Source organism: Aricia agestis, chromosome 8 (genome assembly GCF_905147365.1).
Source record: "Aricia agestis chromosome 8, ilAriAges1.1, whole genome shotgun sequence".
In the NCBI taxonomy this organism is placed as follows: Eukaryota; Metazoa; Arthropoda; class Insecta; order Lepidoptera; family Lycaenidae; genus Aricia; species Aricia agestis.
Window position 1 is genome coordinate 5,114,293 of NC_056413.1, and position 17,705 is coordinate 5,131,997.

General features: G+C 38.0%; 2 protein-coding genes across 6 annotated transcripts in view; one reads left to right on the forward strand and one right to left on the reverse strand.

Annotated features, from left to right (window-relative positions):
* Positions 1-17,705, forward strand: part of LOC121729288 (division abnormally delayed protein) — a 126,519-nt gene that overhangs the window by 14,267 nt on the left and 94,547 nt on the right. The gene's annotated exons all lie outside the window — the stretch shown is intronic.
* LOC121729289 (protein TsetseEP-like) lies at positions 11,758-13,433 on the reverse strand. Of its 5 annotated transcripts, XM_042117756.1 has the most exons (4): positions 13,316-13,433; positions 12,048-12,552; positions 11,913-12,005; positions 11,758-11,882 (listed from the first exon to the last, which is right to left on the reverse strand). In XM_042117756.1, exons 1-4 carry the CDS (start codon positions 13,364-13,366, stop codon positions 11,782-11,784), a joined length of 750 nt encoding a protein of 249 aa, XP_041973690.1. In that variant the 5' UTR covers positions 13,367-13,433; the 3' UTR covers positions 11,758-11,781. The 5 variants fall into 5 exon arrangements, with proteins under 5 accessions (XP_041973690.1, XP_041973692.1, XP_041973689.1 ...); XM_042117758.1 differs by having other exon boundaries at positions 11,991-12,552; XM_042117755.1 differs by having other exon boundaries at positions 11,913-12,552.

The following is a 17,705-nucleotide window of genomic DNA, read 5'->3' on the forward strand; positions in this document are numbered from 1 at the left end:
TTAAAAACGCTCTATGCGTAAAACCTCGCCGGGTAAATAGCTAATAAAAGTAAATATTTTATGTAACAAATTATACGTGGGAGAGCCATGCTTCGGCACGAATGGACTGGCTCGACCGGAGAAATACCACGTTCTCACAGAAAACCGGCGTGAAACAGCGCTTGTGCTGTGTGTCGCCGAGTGAGTGAGTTTACCGGAGGCCCAATCCCCTACCCTATTTCCTTCCCTGTCCTCCTCTATTCCCTTCCATTCCCATCCCTACCCTCTCCTATTACCCTATTCCCTCTTAAAAAGCCGGCAACGCACTTGCAACTCTTCTGATGCTGCGAGTGTCCATGGGCAACGGAAGTTGCTTTCCATCAGGTGACCCGTTTGCTCGTTTGCCACCTTATTTCATTAAAAAAATATTTCAAAGACAAACGCGCGACGTTCAAAATCTCTTATGTCACAAAATATTTCCAGACAGACGTTAGACGTGTAAAATATTCAGGAACATCAAACAAACGTACGGAGAAAACTTCTGTCAATTAGCTCGGTCTAGACGGGTTTCTTGGCACGGCGAGTGTTTGCGCTGAAAAACATCCTGATTTCCTATGTAATACTGCAAGTTTCACCCCGTTTCTGTTAGTTTGAAACTGTTATACTATTCATATGACGTTCAAAGGATATAGTTTGAAATAAAGTAAAAAGCTGTTGCGATCAAGTCATCTGGGCTGTGAATGAATTTGTAACATTGTAAATCTGTAAAAAGTAATTTTAAATGCTATGCTGTGCATACACATTAGTTAGAGTCCTTACGGCCATATCCGGAGAGGTTTTATGATTACTTAACATTAATTGAATTAAGATTTTTACATAATCTCTATAGATTTTCTGTCAAACTTTTTATTAAATGTAAGTTAATACTCAATATATATCTCTCTGAGTGCAGGAGTCTTTATTATCTGTGGACTGCGCTACAAAATATTTTCTGACAAGATTTTTACCAAGGCTAAGGTCGTTGTTCATAGACATTTTTTGTTAACAAAACTTAACGTTATTAATATGAGAACTCGACGGTATGCGTAAGGCATGCGGCAACAAATGATTGTAATTATAACGAAATTTATGGTAATGCGATCAAATTCTATATTAATAAGGGAATTAAAAGCTTAAAAGTTAAAAATTATGACTTCTTTAAGTGGGTACATACTATATTACTTTAAGGCAAACTATGCTTAAATATAAGTCTTTAGAATTATATCGTTTTTCATACATTCATATAAAAATAATATGACCTAGTTACATGAACAATGTGTCGTACTCTACACATTTATAACCAGATATAACTAATTACTACGCTATTTAATCGCGTTATGTCAAGTTAATGTTAGTAATAATTATCTGTCTGTCTGGCTGGGTTTGAAATTATTGGGTGCATTATGCACATGAAATTGTGTTCGCCATCTGCCAATGAACGAATTTGTCCGATAGTACTTCATATTTGTGCGACTTTCCTCTACAACAAAAGCTCTCATAAAGCTAGCGATATAGAAAATAGATACGAAGCACCTCCTCTCGAAAGAGGCCTCAAGAAACCTTAAGCCCTCTCGATATAGGAAAATTAAGCTGCGGAAAATACTTCACATCATAATGTAAAGGTGTGATATGTATGGTATATAATATGATATCTAATATTACAGGAAGATATCTTGAGTAAAAAGTTCTTTAGCGCTGTCTGTTAAATTCAATTTGGCATTACAGAGGGCCTAGACAAGCGGCAAGCGATTATTATCGTAAACGCTAACGCCAACACATGTATGGGATTTCACATTGGTATTCGCTAGCGAAGCGATGACTTATGTCAAATCGCATTCATTTTGTTAGCGTTTACGACAATCGCTTGCCACTTGTCTACTAGGGCAGTGAAGCAAATACTGCGTACATGCTATATTACTTTAGTTACTATATTACTGCGTAGTAGAGGAAATTATATCACTTTTTGAAAACACAAAAGGCTCGCTCCGAAAATATTTAAAAGTGTTTAACGTTAATGTTTTCATTCCAGCACTTTTGCAAACCCGTTATGTTTGTATTTGCCAGCATCAAGAAAAGTGTATAAGATTGCGCATCATCTCATCACCTCATATAATCATAAAATGGGTTTCATCCGCTCGTGTGGTCTGAGCCGGTCCCAACTGACAGCTAACCGGCCCGGAACGGATGCCATTGTCCACAGAATTACCGGAATATTGGCTAGACATCGATTTAGCCGGCGAGACACGGAATTAGCCGCGGTATTAGCCGAATTATTGGACATGGTGGTAATATCCTATTAGCCGAGTAGCAGCTAGTCTCCGCCGCAGGGTAGTTCCGGATAGTTATTATCAACCTATTCGGTAGAAGCACATATTATGTATATAACCTATAATATATAATATGTGCTTCTACCGAAAAGGATAGATTGGGTATAGTTGGTAGAGACTGATAGTAGTAATTAACGCAACCCTGGACAATAGAGCTATTTGTGAGGCTATTTGTTATAGAACCTGCCAAATATCGAATTTGTCGATATAGCTCTATTATTTTTCTAGCTCTATGATAATATTATTGCCGTAGGTTTTGCCTGTGTGTAAGTAAGAGCCAGGTCACAACAATCGCATCGTAAAAATCTACGACGTCGCAGAACGCATCGTGGAAACTTGCGATGCGTCAGACATTTCCAAAGAAATTTTTGCGTTGTAACAACGCATGGCATTTCTAGTTAATGGAATCAGGCGTTACTTTGCGGAAATCCATAGTTTAAATTTAGTTGTTATTTTTAGCAATATTCCGCGAAAACAACTTCCACCTTTAAGTAAATGAGTGAGTGTACGCATAGACATGCGTACAGCACCTCCCTCCTCCCACACTGCCTATGCGTACACTCGCATGCAAGAACTTGCAAACACCACCACCACACAAGCAATAATGTTGGCAAATCCGTGCAAGGCCCCTCACCACCATGCAGGTTGAAAACCTCGACGCGCGTTTCGCCCCAACACCGGAGCATCCTCAGGATGTGGACTCTACGAACAACGTCCGTTAAGTGCCGCCAACGGCCAAAACACCGCCTTTTATACACTATCGAGCCCCGCTACTATCCCCACTACCCCCACTACTCTCACTAGTACCCCCGAACATATTAATAAGCGGTGACGTAGTCAAGCAAGTTTGGTCATTCAACAATGCAAATCTGTTATTTTTCTTTTCTTTTATGATCTCTAATTGTTCCAACACGCTCAGCCGAAAGCCTTTATCGCATTTATGTAAAACTTTATAGGAATGGCCATCGGGCACAGTATGATTACTATCTAAAAGATGTTTAGCAAAATGTGACTTATCAGGATGACCATTTCTATAAGCCGCGATATGTTCTTTATACCGAGTCTCAAAGCTGCGTCCAGTTTGACCCACGTATACACTATCACATTCAGGACAATCGATCTTATAGACACCGGATTGATATTTTTTATCAATCTGGTCTTTATTATGACACAAATGATGTTTTAAAGTATTATTTGTCCTGAATGCGACATGCATATCGTTGCTTTTCATTATTTTGATAAATTATTGATAAAGCGATAGTTAGATATAAGTCCAGTTTGACCTACATGGGAGAGGTATCTGCGCGCTTATCCAAAATAATGAAAAGCAACGATATGCATGTCGCATTCAGGACAAATAATACTTTAAAACATCATTTGTGTCATAATAAAGACCAGATTGATAAAAAATATCAATCCGGTGTCTATAAGATCGATTGTCCTGAATGTGATAGTGTATACGTGGGTCAAACTGGACGCAGCTTCGAGACTCGGTATAAAGAACATATCGCGGCTTATAGAAATGGTCATCCTGATAAGTCACATTTTGCTAAACATCTTTTAGATAGTAATCATACTGTGCCCGATGGCCATTCCTATAAAGTTTTACATAAATGCGATAAAGGCTTTCGGCTGAGCGTGTTGGAACAATTAGAGATCATAAAAGAAAAGAAAAATAACAGATTTGCATTGTTGAATGACCAAACTTGCTTGACTACGTCACCGCTTATTAATATGTTCGTAGAGTCCACATCCTGAGGATGCTCCGGTGTTGGGGCGAAACGCGCGTCGAGGTTTTCAACCTGCATGGTGGTGAGGGGCCTTGCACGGATTTGCCAACATTATTGCTTGTGTGGTGGTGGTGTTTGCAAGTTCTTGCATGCGAGTGTACGCATAGGCAGTGTGGGAGGAGGGAGGTGCTGTACGCATGTCTATGCGTACACTCACTCATTTACTTAAAGGTGGAAGTTGTTTTCGCGGAATATTGCTAAAAATAACAACTAAATTTAAACCATGGCATTTCTGTCTGTGCGATGTTGTTTTTGCTATATGGCCTGGCAGTTAGGGCCAGGCCACAACTTAGCGTTGTGGCCTGGCCCTAACTGGCTAAATATACCTATAAAGCCAGCCTATCATCTACATATAAGCCATAATGATATAGCCAGTTACTTTCCACGGGAACCGACCATTTTGATACAATTTAGGGTGAAGCCAAACGAGCGTAATTTTGTGAGTCGTGAGTCGCAGAATTTCGGTCGCGTAAATATCTTTTCAAACAAATCATGACCCACAAAATTACGCTCGTGTGATCAAACAGGACTTTTGTATGAAACTGAATGCAGCAGAATTTCTGCCAACCGAAATTCTGCGACTCACAACTCACAAATTACTGTCGTTTGGCTTCACGCTAATAGTAACGTCCGTCCTCCCCGTGTTCTACTTTATTTATGACAAAAATTCATCGTTTGTTCTATAGTTTCGATATCTCTTCTGTGAATTTAAATTTATTAACGTTTTGCCATTGTAATATAAATTATACTTACATAATTTAAGGATCTTTGTCATGTTCGTGATCTGTATAATACCTATTATTAACAACTAACAACGCCCTTAGTCAAATTGCATTCATTAGAATCATTAGTTACACGTTACAACAGCTAAATGAGTTATGGCCCTTTTCCTGTCATACGTGTTGTCACCCGCACGCGGACCTGGCATGTTATCATCCGCATGCGGGTGACAACATGCTCATGCCAAAGCTCGTGTTGCCCGCATGGCATGAATAGCAATCTATGAAAGGATGCGGATCACTTCCACGCGGACCAAATCCGCGCGCGGGCGATGACAAGCACGACAGTAGCGTAGTTGGTATGTCGCTTGCGGTACGTAAAAAAATTAATATGTCAAACCCTTTGCTGTCGATATTATCGAATGCAAGTTGTCTAAGTACCCCGTGTTCGTGATCAGTATAATATAACAATGCAGATGTGCTTAACAATTTATCGCGTGATTAGATCATATCAATTTATCCTTGACAATGAAATAGGTCTTTTCCTGCCGCTAGATTCCTATATTGTGTGACTCAATGGGACATGTGTCACGTATAATGCGAGGATGTCTCTTTAGCAGTAGCTAATTCTATTAAGAGGGCGACTAACCCAAAAAATCAAACATCGCCCTTCTCTCTTCACACTCACGCCGGTCTATCATATTATGCCAGGTGAAAAAGGACGACGCGGATTCATCGCCAAATTATTTTTTTCTCAATAACTCGATAAATATACAACATTTTAAAAATCCGCTAGGTCGACCTCTCAATGATAGAATTTTTTACAATGTGTTAAAATTTTAACTTAGTTCAATGCACGTTAATGGCAATAAATGAAAAATTCGTGAAAATTAGATGCATCTTTGTGATTTTTTTCTATCGAGAAAATTTTAAGATATCGTGTTTTTGTTCAGATCAAATTCTTAAAAATACATATAATGTAGTATCTAATTTAAGAAAATGAAACAATTCGGGGCTTATTTTCAAGTATAAAAATGAATTATAAAATCGACAATTTTGGGTTAGTCGCCCCCTTAAGACCCCTCTCCACGTCGCGTCGGGCATTGATAATTAGGATGCGTTTCCACCGGAGCTGCGTTGCGAGGAACGTGTTTTTGAGAACCAATAGAGTCGCTGCGCTTAACGAGGTTAGGCAAACGAAGCGATTCTATTGGTTCTCACAAACACATTCCTAGCAACGCAGCTCCGGTGGAAACGCAGCCTACGGAGCTATAATATTCAATAGCATGTATGATCGACGGCACGTACAAATATGGTCTACTCATAAAGTTAATATACCTAGCGGAATAGAGAAACAAATGCCTGAGCAAGAGAGATGTCACTATCAGTAACACTGCGTGGTAAAAGAGACGTGTCATACATGACAGCAGCACTCTTTTTTTGACGTCCAGTCGGCACGTGCCGCACGTTGACAATTTAATCTCATAGAAATCATGTTCAATCATGCTTGTGTAAGTGTATACGTACACATATTTTTACACACAGATGAAACCAAATTCGGTTACGTTTGACAGCTCGAGATTGTTGCTCTATTCCGCTAAGTATATTAACTTTATGGGTCTACTAGAATTTACATATTATATAACGCCCACAACTCCGCTGCGCCAAAATTCGTTTATTGCGGAAACACTACATTTTTCCGGGACAAAAAGTATATCCTATATCCTAAGTTCTTGCCCCGTACCCGGGACTCTAAGGTATTTGATATCTCCATACTAATTTTCAGCAAAATCGGTTCAGTGGTTAGGGCATGGAGAGGTAACAGACAGACATAGTATGGATGAGATCCATAGTCTTTTGCAAAAAAATATTATATTGTAAAACTTAAGTCATAAAAATAAGCCTCTCTACACGTTCTTAATGTTAATATTTATTTTACGCCGCCGCCAGTAGGCGCTACTCGCTAGGAAACAAATTTAGTATTCTGCGCTGACTTTTACGAAGAAAATCGTCGCTTTGGACGTCATTGGTCCCGTGCTAGGAAAAATAAAAAGCTAGTGCGAGTCAGGTTCCCTACAATCATGCTAGAATCATGTTTGCTGTATGAGAGTCCCTTTTAAATATTTATTTTGTTGTATTATAAAAAAATTATAAAGCAACAAAAGAATTGATTATATTACGTCAGAGAAAGATGGGCTTTCTTCGAAGTCGCTATAATAGTGTTCCGTTTTTCTTTACGTACGGAACCCTAGTGACAATATACTGAAATTTGGTCGCTATTACAGATTTTATTTCAAAACTAGCTGTTGCCCGCGACTTCGTCCGCGTGGACTTCAGTTTATAAAGCGCGATGTTAACAAAATTGGTATCAAAAGCTTTTATAAAAAAACCCTGGTACCCCTTAAATCAATACAGCTGTGCAGTGTGCACACAATAAGTATTTCATATTTTTATATTAAACTTTATATTTTATGCCAAATTTTAAAGCTTATTTAGCCCCCCAATTACACAACTTTACCCATAAACTATTTATCATTGATAGGTTTAAGGTTACGTCACTGCACAGATAAAGTACTGAGTTATATTATAATACCGTAGAATAGATATAACAATCGAAAAAAATAGAAACTTAAATGTACGGTGATACCACCTCTTATAGAAAGACTTTTGAGCAAGCGTCAGCGCGATGTAGAAGACGCACGGCGCCATCTATTATGAATTTTTGGAACTAACTTAATTTGAACAAATTTACGCATTTTCACCCCCTGACAACCCTTTTTTCCAGTAAAAAAGTAGCCTATGTCCTTTCTCAGGCTTTAGACTATCTGTATACAAAATTTCATTACAATCGGTTCGGTAGTTTTGGCGTTTGGCGTTTGGAGATACTTTCGCATTTATAATATTAGTATAGATTATGTGCACACTGCACAGCTGTTTTTGGGTATTTTGATTAATTAAGGGCCGCGCTACACCGGAATGGCTGCGGCGAGGCGAGCACTTTCAGCGCTGCCATTCCGGTGTAGCGCGGCCCTAAGAGGAGTACCACTTACCAGGGTTTTAAAAAGTTTTTAAATTTGACACAAATTTTGTTGACACCGCGCGCTATAAACTAAAGTCCACGCGGACGAAGTCGCGGGCAACAGCTAGTAACTAATAAGTATGGTTAGTTCTATGTTACAATGAAGTAAAAAATAAAATGCCATCTCTTGAATCGTATTAGAACTAAAATGTTCATTGCGTCGATATATTTCTGGATTTTTTATAATATTATACATAAAATATATTTAAGATTTTTGAAATAAGTATTATTTTAATACACATCAAAGTCCCAGGAACATTGAAAACTTTTTGTTCCGCCTGCGGGACTCGAACCCAGGACCCCCGGGATGAGCGCTGGCCACGCGCAATGCGAATTAATTTCACAGGTCAACAATAAATTTGGTGCCTGAAAACCAAAAGCTGTTTCTGTAAGAACTTTGTGCCCCGATCACATGTTTCTAAGAAATTTTCTTTCTATCAGCTCAGGTTTTTAAGATATTTCATTCCAAAGTTTCAAGAATCTAGAATTTTAGTATATTTCAGAATCGCTTTACAACTATTGAAATAATTTATTTTCATGAATTTTGATAAAATATGTTTAGTAAATATACACAATATCTATTATTTAGATCTCAATTTAAATTGCATATTATATTTTTTTATTAAAAGAGAGTTGTAAACTAAACTTTCTTTTTTCATACAAAAATTGTTACTCCACGTAGTATGAGCTAGGTAAAGCATTTTGAAAACCGTCATAATATTGGGGAAATTAGTCATAACTCATTGAAACAAGTTACATTCTCAATAAGAAGTGTCTCCCTCTGGCATACATATTACAAAACTAATAAAAATGAATACTTTCAACAGCAATGTGATTCTGAAATGGTCTAAAATGCGAGATTTTTGAAACTTTGGAATGAAATATCTTAAAAATTTGAGCTGATAGAAAGAAAGCTTCATAGAAACATATATCGTGCACACAAAACTCTTATAGGAACTGCTATTAGTTTGCACAGGATACAATTTTTTTTCGATTTTGTTGACCTGTGATTTTCATCGATATTTTCATGGAAATAAGATATTTTCCCACATCAAAATGTAGCCTATGTCCTTTCTCAGACTCTAGAATAACTGTGTACAAAATTTCATTGCAATCGGTTCAGTAGTTTTGGCGTGAAAGCGAGACAGACAGACAGACAGACAGACAGAGATACTTTCGCATTTATAATATTATAGTATGGATTGCCTTCGTACTACCAAAATCCCGACGTGATGAATGACACCGCCATCGGATAACAAATGTGCGAAAACTTTATATTTTCTTACGACCGCATCGGGTACACGCATACGGCATAAATTACTTCGAACATTGTTCCCCGGGCAATTACTTGGGTCACGGTGACCTTGACCCGTGACCCGGGTGACCCATGACCTACCCGCGACCCCCTCGCGGTGAACGAGGGCGAATTCCCCGGTGTTCTACCGTTTCTTATGCTATCTATATAGCGCTGTTCGCACCCTGTTTTATATCTATTGCCTTTGAGTTACGTGTTTTTACTGTGAACAGTGTTTGATTATTTGAAAGAAATGTTTTTTTTATGAAATAAGGGGGCAAACGAGCAAACGGGTCACCTGATGGAAAGCAACTTCCGTCGCCCATGGACACTCGCAGCATCAGAAGAGCTACAGGTGCGTTGCCGGCCTTTTAAGAGGGAATAGGGGAGGGTAGGGATGGGAAGGGAAGAGAATAGGGGAGGGTAGGGAAGGAAATAGGGTAGGGGATTGGGCATCCGGTAAACTAACTCACTCGGCGAAACACACCGCAAGCGCTGTTTCACGCCGGTTTTCTGTGAGAACGTGGCCGGTCGAGTCGGCCCATTCGTGCCGAAGCATGGCTCTCCCACGTATATTGTTTTAGTTAGTATTAAAAAACAAACAGAATAGTTATGTACAGAAAATTAAAGGGATGAAAACAAGTCAATTATACTCCACTCGGGCTAGCTTGTCGCTAGCGGTCATTGACTCCCTGTCAAAAACTTGTCATTTTCCATATAAACCGCGATTGACAATGAAGTGTCAGATATTGTTTACTGTGGTTTTATATTGAAAATGACAAGTTTCTGACAGGGAGTCAACGACCGCTAGCGACAAGTTAGCCCGAGTGGAGTATAGTTCATTTAACTCATTTTGTCTATTCTTTCGTAAAGAAACTATTTCTATAGTAATAATATGGTGGCCTGCGTGCTAAGCGTTCTACAATAATTATTATTTTCGATAAATTATCATTTCACCTCGACTTTATTAAGTTGTCGTTGTGCTAAAAAGAACATTATTTTTAGCTGCCACTAGCAGGCACAAAAAATATAAAAATATTGTCGAACGTGCGAAAAACAAATTAATGGAGCCGTTGGTCTGTGAAAATGTCAGGCGGCACTTTTGGGAATCGGAAATAAAAATCTGACGCCGATACCGAGATGTCAGCTGAAAGAACATGCCGGAACTTTTAATTACGATTCGTGCCGACTTCGGAACGGTTTAAAAGTCCGATTCTGTCGGACATAGCACTTTTAAACTCGGACTGTATGCGCCGGAATTCCGGAGTTGCGGGGAAATTCACATTTCACAGCACTGAATTAAGACGCCTAGCGCCAAAGAATATAGAGGATACTAGCTGACCCGGCAAATGTTGTTTTGCCATATTAAGTATTTCGCCCGTATTGAAGTGACTAAATAAGTATGGCACTATAGCAACGTCCATCGCTATCCCGTCGCACAAACAATGGTCGCCGTCAGTCTCGAGTTGTAATAATTTACTATTATTTAATCAATAAATGCACTTATCAATATAAAATGTAGACAGTAGCCGACTCTCAGAGCTACTGAATATGCATATAAAATTTGGTAAAAATTAGTAAAGGCGTTTCAGAAGAGTACGGTAACTAACATTGTGACACTAGAATTTTATATAATATAAGATTACCCCATGAAAGCCAATAATAGAATTTACTGTAGAATAAAGTAGTTAAGTGACAATAACTGTGTGTTTTAACTTTTTATACAAACAGAAATAATAAGTTAGAACAACCAACTTAAATGTATTTAATGTAGAGTATAGAAAATCGGATATAAGATTGTAGCTCTACTGTATTAGCGCAGAGTTCTTATTTCAGCTGTAAGTTTTTCCAGAACTCTGGCTTTTCGGCGTGTGTAATTCCAGCGTTAGAAATACTTTGTGGTAGTATGCAGTTATAGTGCTCCATTAAAAATTAAATAATTAATTAGGTAATCCGTTTTGTGGTTTGTACTTCATTTGCGTGAGCATGTGGCTTTTAATTGTACTTAATTATTTAGGAAAACTTTAAAGCAATTAGCAGCTTCCCGTATTACAAATACCCTAAAATCCCACTTTTGCCTCAGATTTATATTTTAACAACAAGACTGTAACCGATAACTTTGACATTACATAATTACTTACGTTTTCCACAGAAACACTTATTGGTAAAAAAATGTGTTAATCCCAAGCCAAATTTAACTATCATGCCAATTGCCAACATTTAAAATTTTCTAGTGAAGAAATAATGCACATCACACATTCACATACTTTTGCCTTTGTATAAGTATGACTTTACTTGGAAGGAAATGAGTCCCCGGGAGGGCCGTGTAACTAATACTACAATAGTCACAAACCGGAATATTCCATACCAACATAAACAATACTTTATTGCACAATTATTTACATTGTAAACTAGTAGAGATTTAAGATTATGGCGTTTATAGTGTTAATGCCAAACAACCAAGTAGATGGAATATAATTTATTACATTTTGTTTTTTTTTTGTTTTCTTGTAAAAAAAACCCGTAGCAAGGAACATGAAAACTGTCATCCATATCATCTTAGAATGCACAAACTATAGTTTCTGCGGTACCGGTACTGGAGTTGGTATTCTGGAGCGGGTTCTGGTTCTGGGGCTGGTTCTGGAGCGGGTTCTGGTTGTTACGGTTCTGGTTCTGGAGCTGGTTCTGGAGCGGGTTCTGGTTGTTCCGGTTCTGGTTCTGGAACGGGTTCTTGAGCGGGTTCTGGTTGTTCCGGTTCTGGTTCTGGAGCGGGTTCTGGTTGATCCGGTTCTGGTTCTGGAGCTGGTTCTGGAGCAACTTCTGGAGCGGGTTCTGGTTGTTCCGGTTCTGGTTCTGGAGCTGGTTCTGGAGCAAGTTCTGGAGCGGGTTCTGGCTGTTCCGGTTCTGGTTTTGGAGCTGGTTCTGGAACAAGTTCTGAAGCGGGTTCTGGTTGTTCCGGTGCTGGTTCTGGTGCTGGTTCTGGTGCTAGTTCTAGAGCGGGTTCTGGAGCGGGAGCTGGTTTCTCTGGTGCGGTAGATTTTGATGTGCTATCCGAATCGGAGACAATTATTATGGTGTTCGTTCTCAATGCTGGTGAAGGTTGGGGATTATATTTTGACGTTGAAGTTGGTCTGCCGTTTTTCTGACAGGCGCGATTTTGGCAGGAGTAGTAAACTGGTGAAATGCTAGCTATAGCATACGGGAAGGGGAAGAAGGGCGGCTGGACCTTGTTGGGGCAGTTCATGGTGACCTTGGTCTTATTGGGGATCTTGGTCTGAATGACGGTGCTCCGCCTATTGCAGGCCCTTGCGTGACTCTCGCGAGCCTGGAAAAAGAGGACTCTTTATTGCTATTCACTCAAAACTTGCACCATATAAGAAAAGGTAATGAAAATAATTTAGATTTTTAAAAATAATGTAAGTAATAATAATAATGTAATAATCACAAAGTGATAACATGGTTAAAAGGTTCTAACATATTCTATGGCGAGAATTGTTAATTTGTACAAACTTAATTGTATACATAAAATACAATTACTATAAAAATACAACTACTTAATAAATAAATGAACAAATAAACACTATAAGTATAAAATTAAATCTCAATCGGGGACTGCGGGAATAGTACCAATATCCTGGCAGGATTACCTCGCTGTATGGCCAAACTAATTCGTTGGCCGAGGTAAACGCCAACCCTGCCCTAGTAGACATATTGTGGCAAGCGATTATCGTAATCGCTAACAAAATGTATGCGATTTGACATAAGTCATCGCTTCGCTAGCGAATAGTAATGTCAAATCCCATACATTTTGTGGCGTTGTTGGCGTTAGCGTTTACGATAATCGGTTGCCGCTTGTCTAGGCCCTCTGGGGTTGGATTTGTCGAATTAGAGAAAAGCAGGTTGGCAGCGACTTTAAGGTCTCCGTCACTGATCTTTGATTCGATTTTTTGGGTTGAACTATGCGAAAAGGTTAGATGCAGGCGTGGGTTATCATGGGAGTCAAATATCGATTAGCATTTTTAGGACCTAGTATAACACCAAATACCAATTAATAATTAAAAAATAAAGAGGAACATGTAAACACTTACCAGCAATGCCAATGCTAAGACGCTGAACGCTACTACTAGACGTCTGCACATTTTTTGCTCTTAATTCCACAAAAGTTACACAAGGCTTATATACATTGAGATAACTTAACGAAACAAAGGCATTTGTCATAAATATAATTCAAATTATTTCATATTTTTTATCGAACCGTCCGTGAGCACGTATTTCGTCTCATTCCCAGTGATAGTACATAAAATGACCGCATTTTTACTGATATGTTACTTAATAATATTATGCCGTGTATAAACAGGCGAATACTATAAAAAATATTGACCTAATTGTATAATATTTTATCAGTCATTTTTATATTTTCCGAAGTTACGGAGTGTAACATGTAATTTTTCTTTTTTTTCGCAGTGTTGTAACTAGACTCTAGTTATTAGAGGAACTCTTCGTAATTTATAGTAGGGGCTACGAGTATTATAGTTAGTGTTAAGTGAAGAAGTAACTAGTAAGGCACAGTTTGTGAAATGTTAAATGCCTAATATGTATACTTGACACCTAAAAATTTGGGAAAACACACGTTGATACGCGGCCATGATGCATAATAGATACCTACATCAATACTCAACAGTACATCAACACCCAAATCTGTTCACAACGTGACACGGCACTAGGAATGAAGATTAATGCTTCGGGGTTCAATTCTCACACATCGAATTTCGGATGAATAGCGCGAGTGGGACATCCCAAACTTCATGTTGCACCATGAGCAAGCATTGTTAGTATTCGGATTGCAAAGCTATCTATAGCATGTGCACACTACGATAATGGAAAATCATAAATGAATATGCTACGCATTCGCAAGCGCTTGTCCATAATGATCTAACGTGGCCGCATAAGAATCGATCGAAATTCGAAGATACGAGAATCGGGCACCAGAAGTTTGGGTGCAGCTCCGGCCCCGCGAGCTTCCTGCTATCAATATCAATCTCCGGTGATACATTAGACTGCTGCTTCGTTCACAAGTTCAGCCTTTTGTTCATATTGGAGGTGCCGGCATATTAGGCGCTTGGCCATAAGTTGTAAGACGTAGGTTCAATTCATAACTTTAATCATATAAAGTCTTGTTCAGCCTATGATATATTATATGCGGTTAGTTTATGGGTAACTTTCACAAGATAGTAACAAGAAGTTGTTAGCATTTCGTTCGTATATTGAGAAAAAATTATCTCAGAAGGCATAAGTCATGGGTATACTTACTAAAAGATCTTCACGACTAGCATAGTTCGACCAAATAAAGGTGCCTGACAAATGCCTATGAATCAATTTTTCTGATGCCGCATTGTAACAAATTGTGCTTCCTCGCTGATGGCTGCCTATTGAGAAAATTACATTCCGTGATCATTTGAAATTTGTAACTAGGCCACAGATCTCATTAATCATCTAATGGACGAAAATCATTTTCAATGCTTTCAATGCAAAAATAAATACGGTGCCAGATTTCAAATACTAAATAAAATGGGTATGCCATTACACGTATAGGTGTGTGTGCATAAATAATAGAGGTTGGGAGGTTGCGGCCTCCCTGATGTACGTAGGGCTGGCGATATAAGAACAAAATAAATAACAAAATGAATGCAAGGTGGACCTAAACCGTAAACGTGAAAATGTCACTTGAGAAATTGTAAGCTTAATGTTATGGGATTTTAATTTTTTAGTACTTTAATGGATGTTTAGTTTTCAATTTTCCGAGCGTGTCAACCCTAGCGGCCCTCCCTCTGCAGTGACCCTGGTATCGCATTCCTAACACGTTTCGGTCAGCTGGCGAGCTTGGACATTTTACACCTTCAAATTATATTCCCGGGGGCCTTATATAATACCTAAATCGTGGCTCATGTAATATACTGGTCCATTTATATCTTATCTTCGCGGTGACCCTCATTGTAGATATTTTTATCTTTTGTGCAACTCAAAACATGCATGGAGCAATGTTTTGTTTAGCTGATAAGTCGTTTTGTAACGCGGACCCATTTCACCGGGGCATACATCATCTATGAAGCCCAAATTGATATTTTATCGTGATCATTTTAAAGTATAATAGACCACCTGGTCTTATGTGGAGCGTAGATTGAGACGTGCAGATGCGAGTGACCACGCCGCGCCCACGTCGACGCCCACGTTGCCCGTAAATGGCCACGTTACCCGGCGTCTAATTGTCAGGTACCGTGGGACCATCGGGAGTGACAACCAAACAAGCCCATTCTGGTTTGGTGCCGAGCGCCGTAATCGACCACTTGGCTGGATTGTTTTTTAATTAATTAATTTTTCTTTTCCACTCGCAGGGAATAGTGGGAACGTTGTAGTAGACTTTCCTATTGATTTATTAATTACTTTTTATATTACCAGACAAATGTCAAAAATGTTAATTTTATAGCTTGTTACTTTTATGGTATGTCAATAAAATAAATGGAAATGTTAATGTATTTTATTGCCAGTAGATTTGATTTTTACGACTTAAACATATTAATGAAGTTACATAAAATATTAATTATGTTGCAATTAAAAAAAAAACATCTGGTCGATTTGATTCGACGTGCAATTTCTATTTATGCATTCTAATATACTTGTATTACAAAGATAAAACCAAAAGAACGTATATCCAATGAGGGTACTTGACTAATAAGTGTAAAAGGCACAGTTTGAAACTCCAACACTGAACACAACTCCAACAATACGGCCGAGAGCCGTCGACTGCAAATAGAAATAATTCTCTCGACCTGAATTTCCCTATGAAATAACTATCACTTCACTATTGACACTCCAGCCTGACCTTTCCGGAGGCTGCCAGCCGTGCCAGCGCACGTGAAGAGTGTTTTAATTGATCACATAATAGAGTGGTTTCTGTGGAGTTGCTTTTGTTGGAGTTGACTGTTGAAACTAAAGATTCGTTGAACTTACTTTTTTACTAATAAGTAGACATCGGATTATATGCATGATCAAAGTGCCGAAATATGCATGCAAGTATGCACGATAAATGGCCGAAATATGCACAAAATATGCACAATCAAAAGTCACTTTTTATTAAAATTTATAATTTTTGTGAAGAGCTAAAGCGTAAAACTTATAATTTCATTAAATCCAGGATTTTTAATTTCTTATACAACACCAATTATAATTTTCTACCAAGATTTTCCGATTGCAATCCTTATGTATCATGGAAGTTTAAGAAATCGGGAACTACTTTATTCCAATTTTTTACTAATGTTGCCAAATATTTGTATTTGGCAACATTAGTAAAAAATTGGAATAAAGTAGTTCCCGATTTCTTAAACTTCCATGATACATAAGGATTGCAATCGGAAAATCTTGGTAGAAAATTATAATTGGTGTTGTATAAGAAATTAAAAATCCTGGATTTAATGAAATTATAAGTTTTACGAAAAATTTTGTTTCTAGAAAGATATTATACCTATTCCCATTAAAAGAATGCAATACACCTGTGTATTGCCATTGTGTAACTGTTTTTATTAATAAGGTTATACGTGTAATTACAGATAAAAAAATCGCACTAAGTAAATCTAAGTAAAAAAGTATCTACCTCCCACAAAGTCTCAAAGACAGAGTGTAAAGTCTGACTTTTCTCTATAATTTTCACAGTAATTCTTATAAATCCTCGCTCAGCATAATAATTTTTTTTATTTAAAATATCAGTAGTTATATAAAGTATTATACTTGATGGCTATTAATTTATTACAATAATTATTAATACCCTAAGCTAGGCGACTGCAGTTGACAAGCGCAGCGATCGACAGGCAATTTTCCGGTTCATTTCGGCTTTTACTACCATTTGCTTTTGGGGAAACGCTCAAATGAAATAGCAGTTTTTGAATTCGCCCGGCCTAAATACACCGCTTGACCGGCACTTAAATTATATGCGACCACGCCGACATAGTTTTTATAAGCCCTTGATATAATTTGTAGCGGATATATTATTGTTTTTAATCGTTTTATGTGACATAAAATATGCACGAAGGAACTGATGACGGTTTTTATGATAAATTAATCGGTATACTAGCTATAAATCCCTTAGATTTTTTATTATAAAACTATTTTCATATAGCCGTTTAGAAAAAACTAGTTTCTGCCGGTGGTTTCGTTCGCATAAAGTACTAGTCATAATTTGGGACTTTAAATTTCTGATGTAACTTTAACAAACATCTTTAATGAAGTATTCATCAAGTCTTTAATCTAATGAAGAGTTTGATAGAAAATGTACGGAGCGGAAAATCTTCATCAAATTAAAGTTGTAATCATTGAACGTCTCCAAGTGCGGCAGTTAAAGTTGTGTCAATAATAAAGACATTACTGGCATTATAATGGCGAAGTAATTAAGCAGATCAAAGGCTGTACAAACGGGCCCCAGAGAGA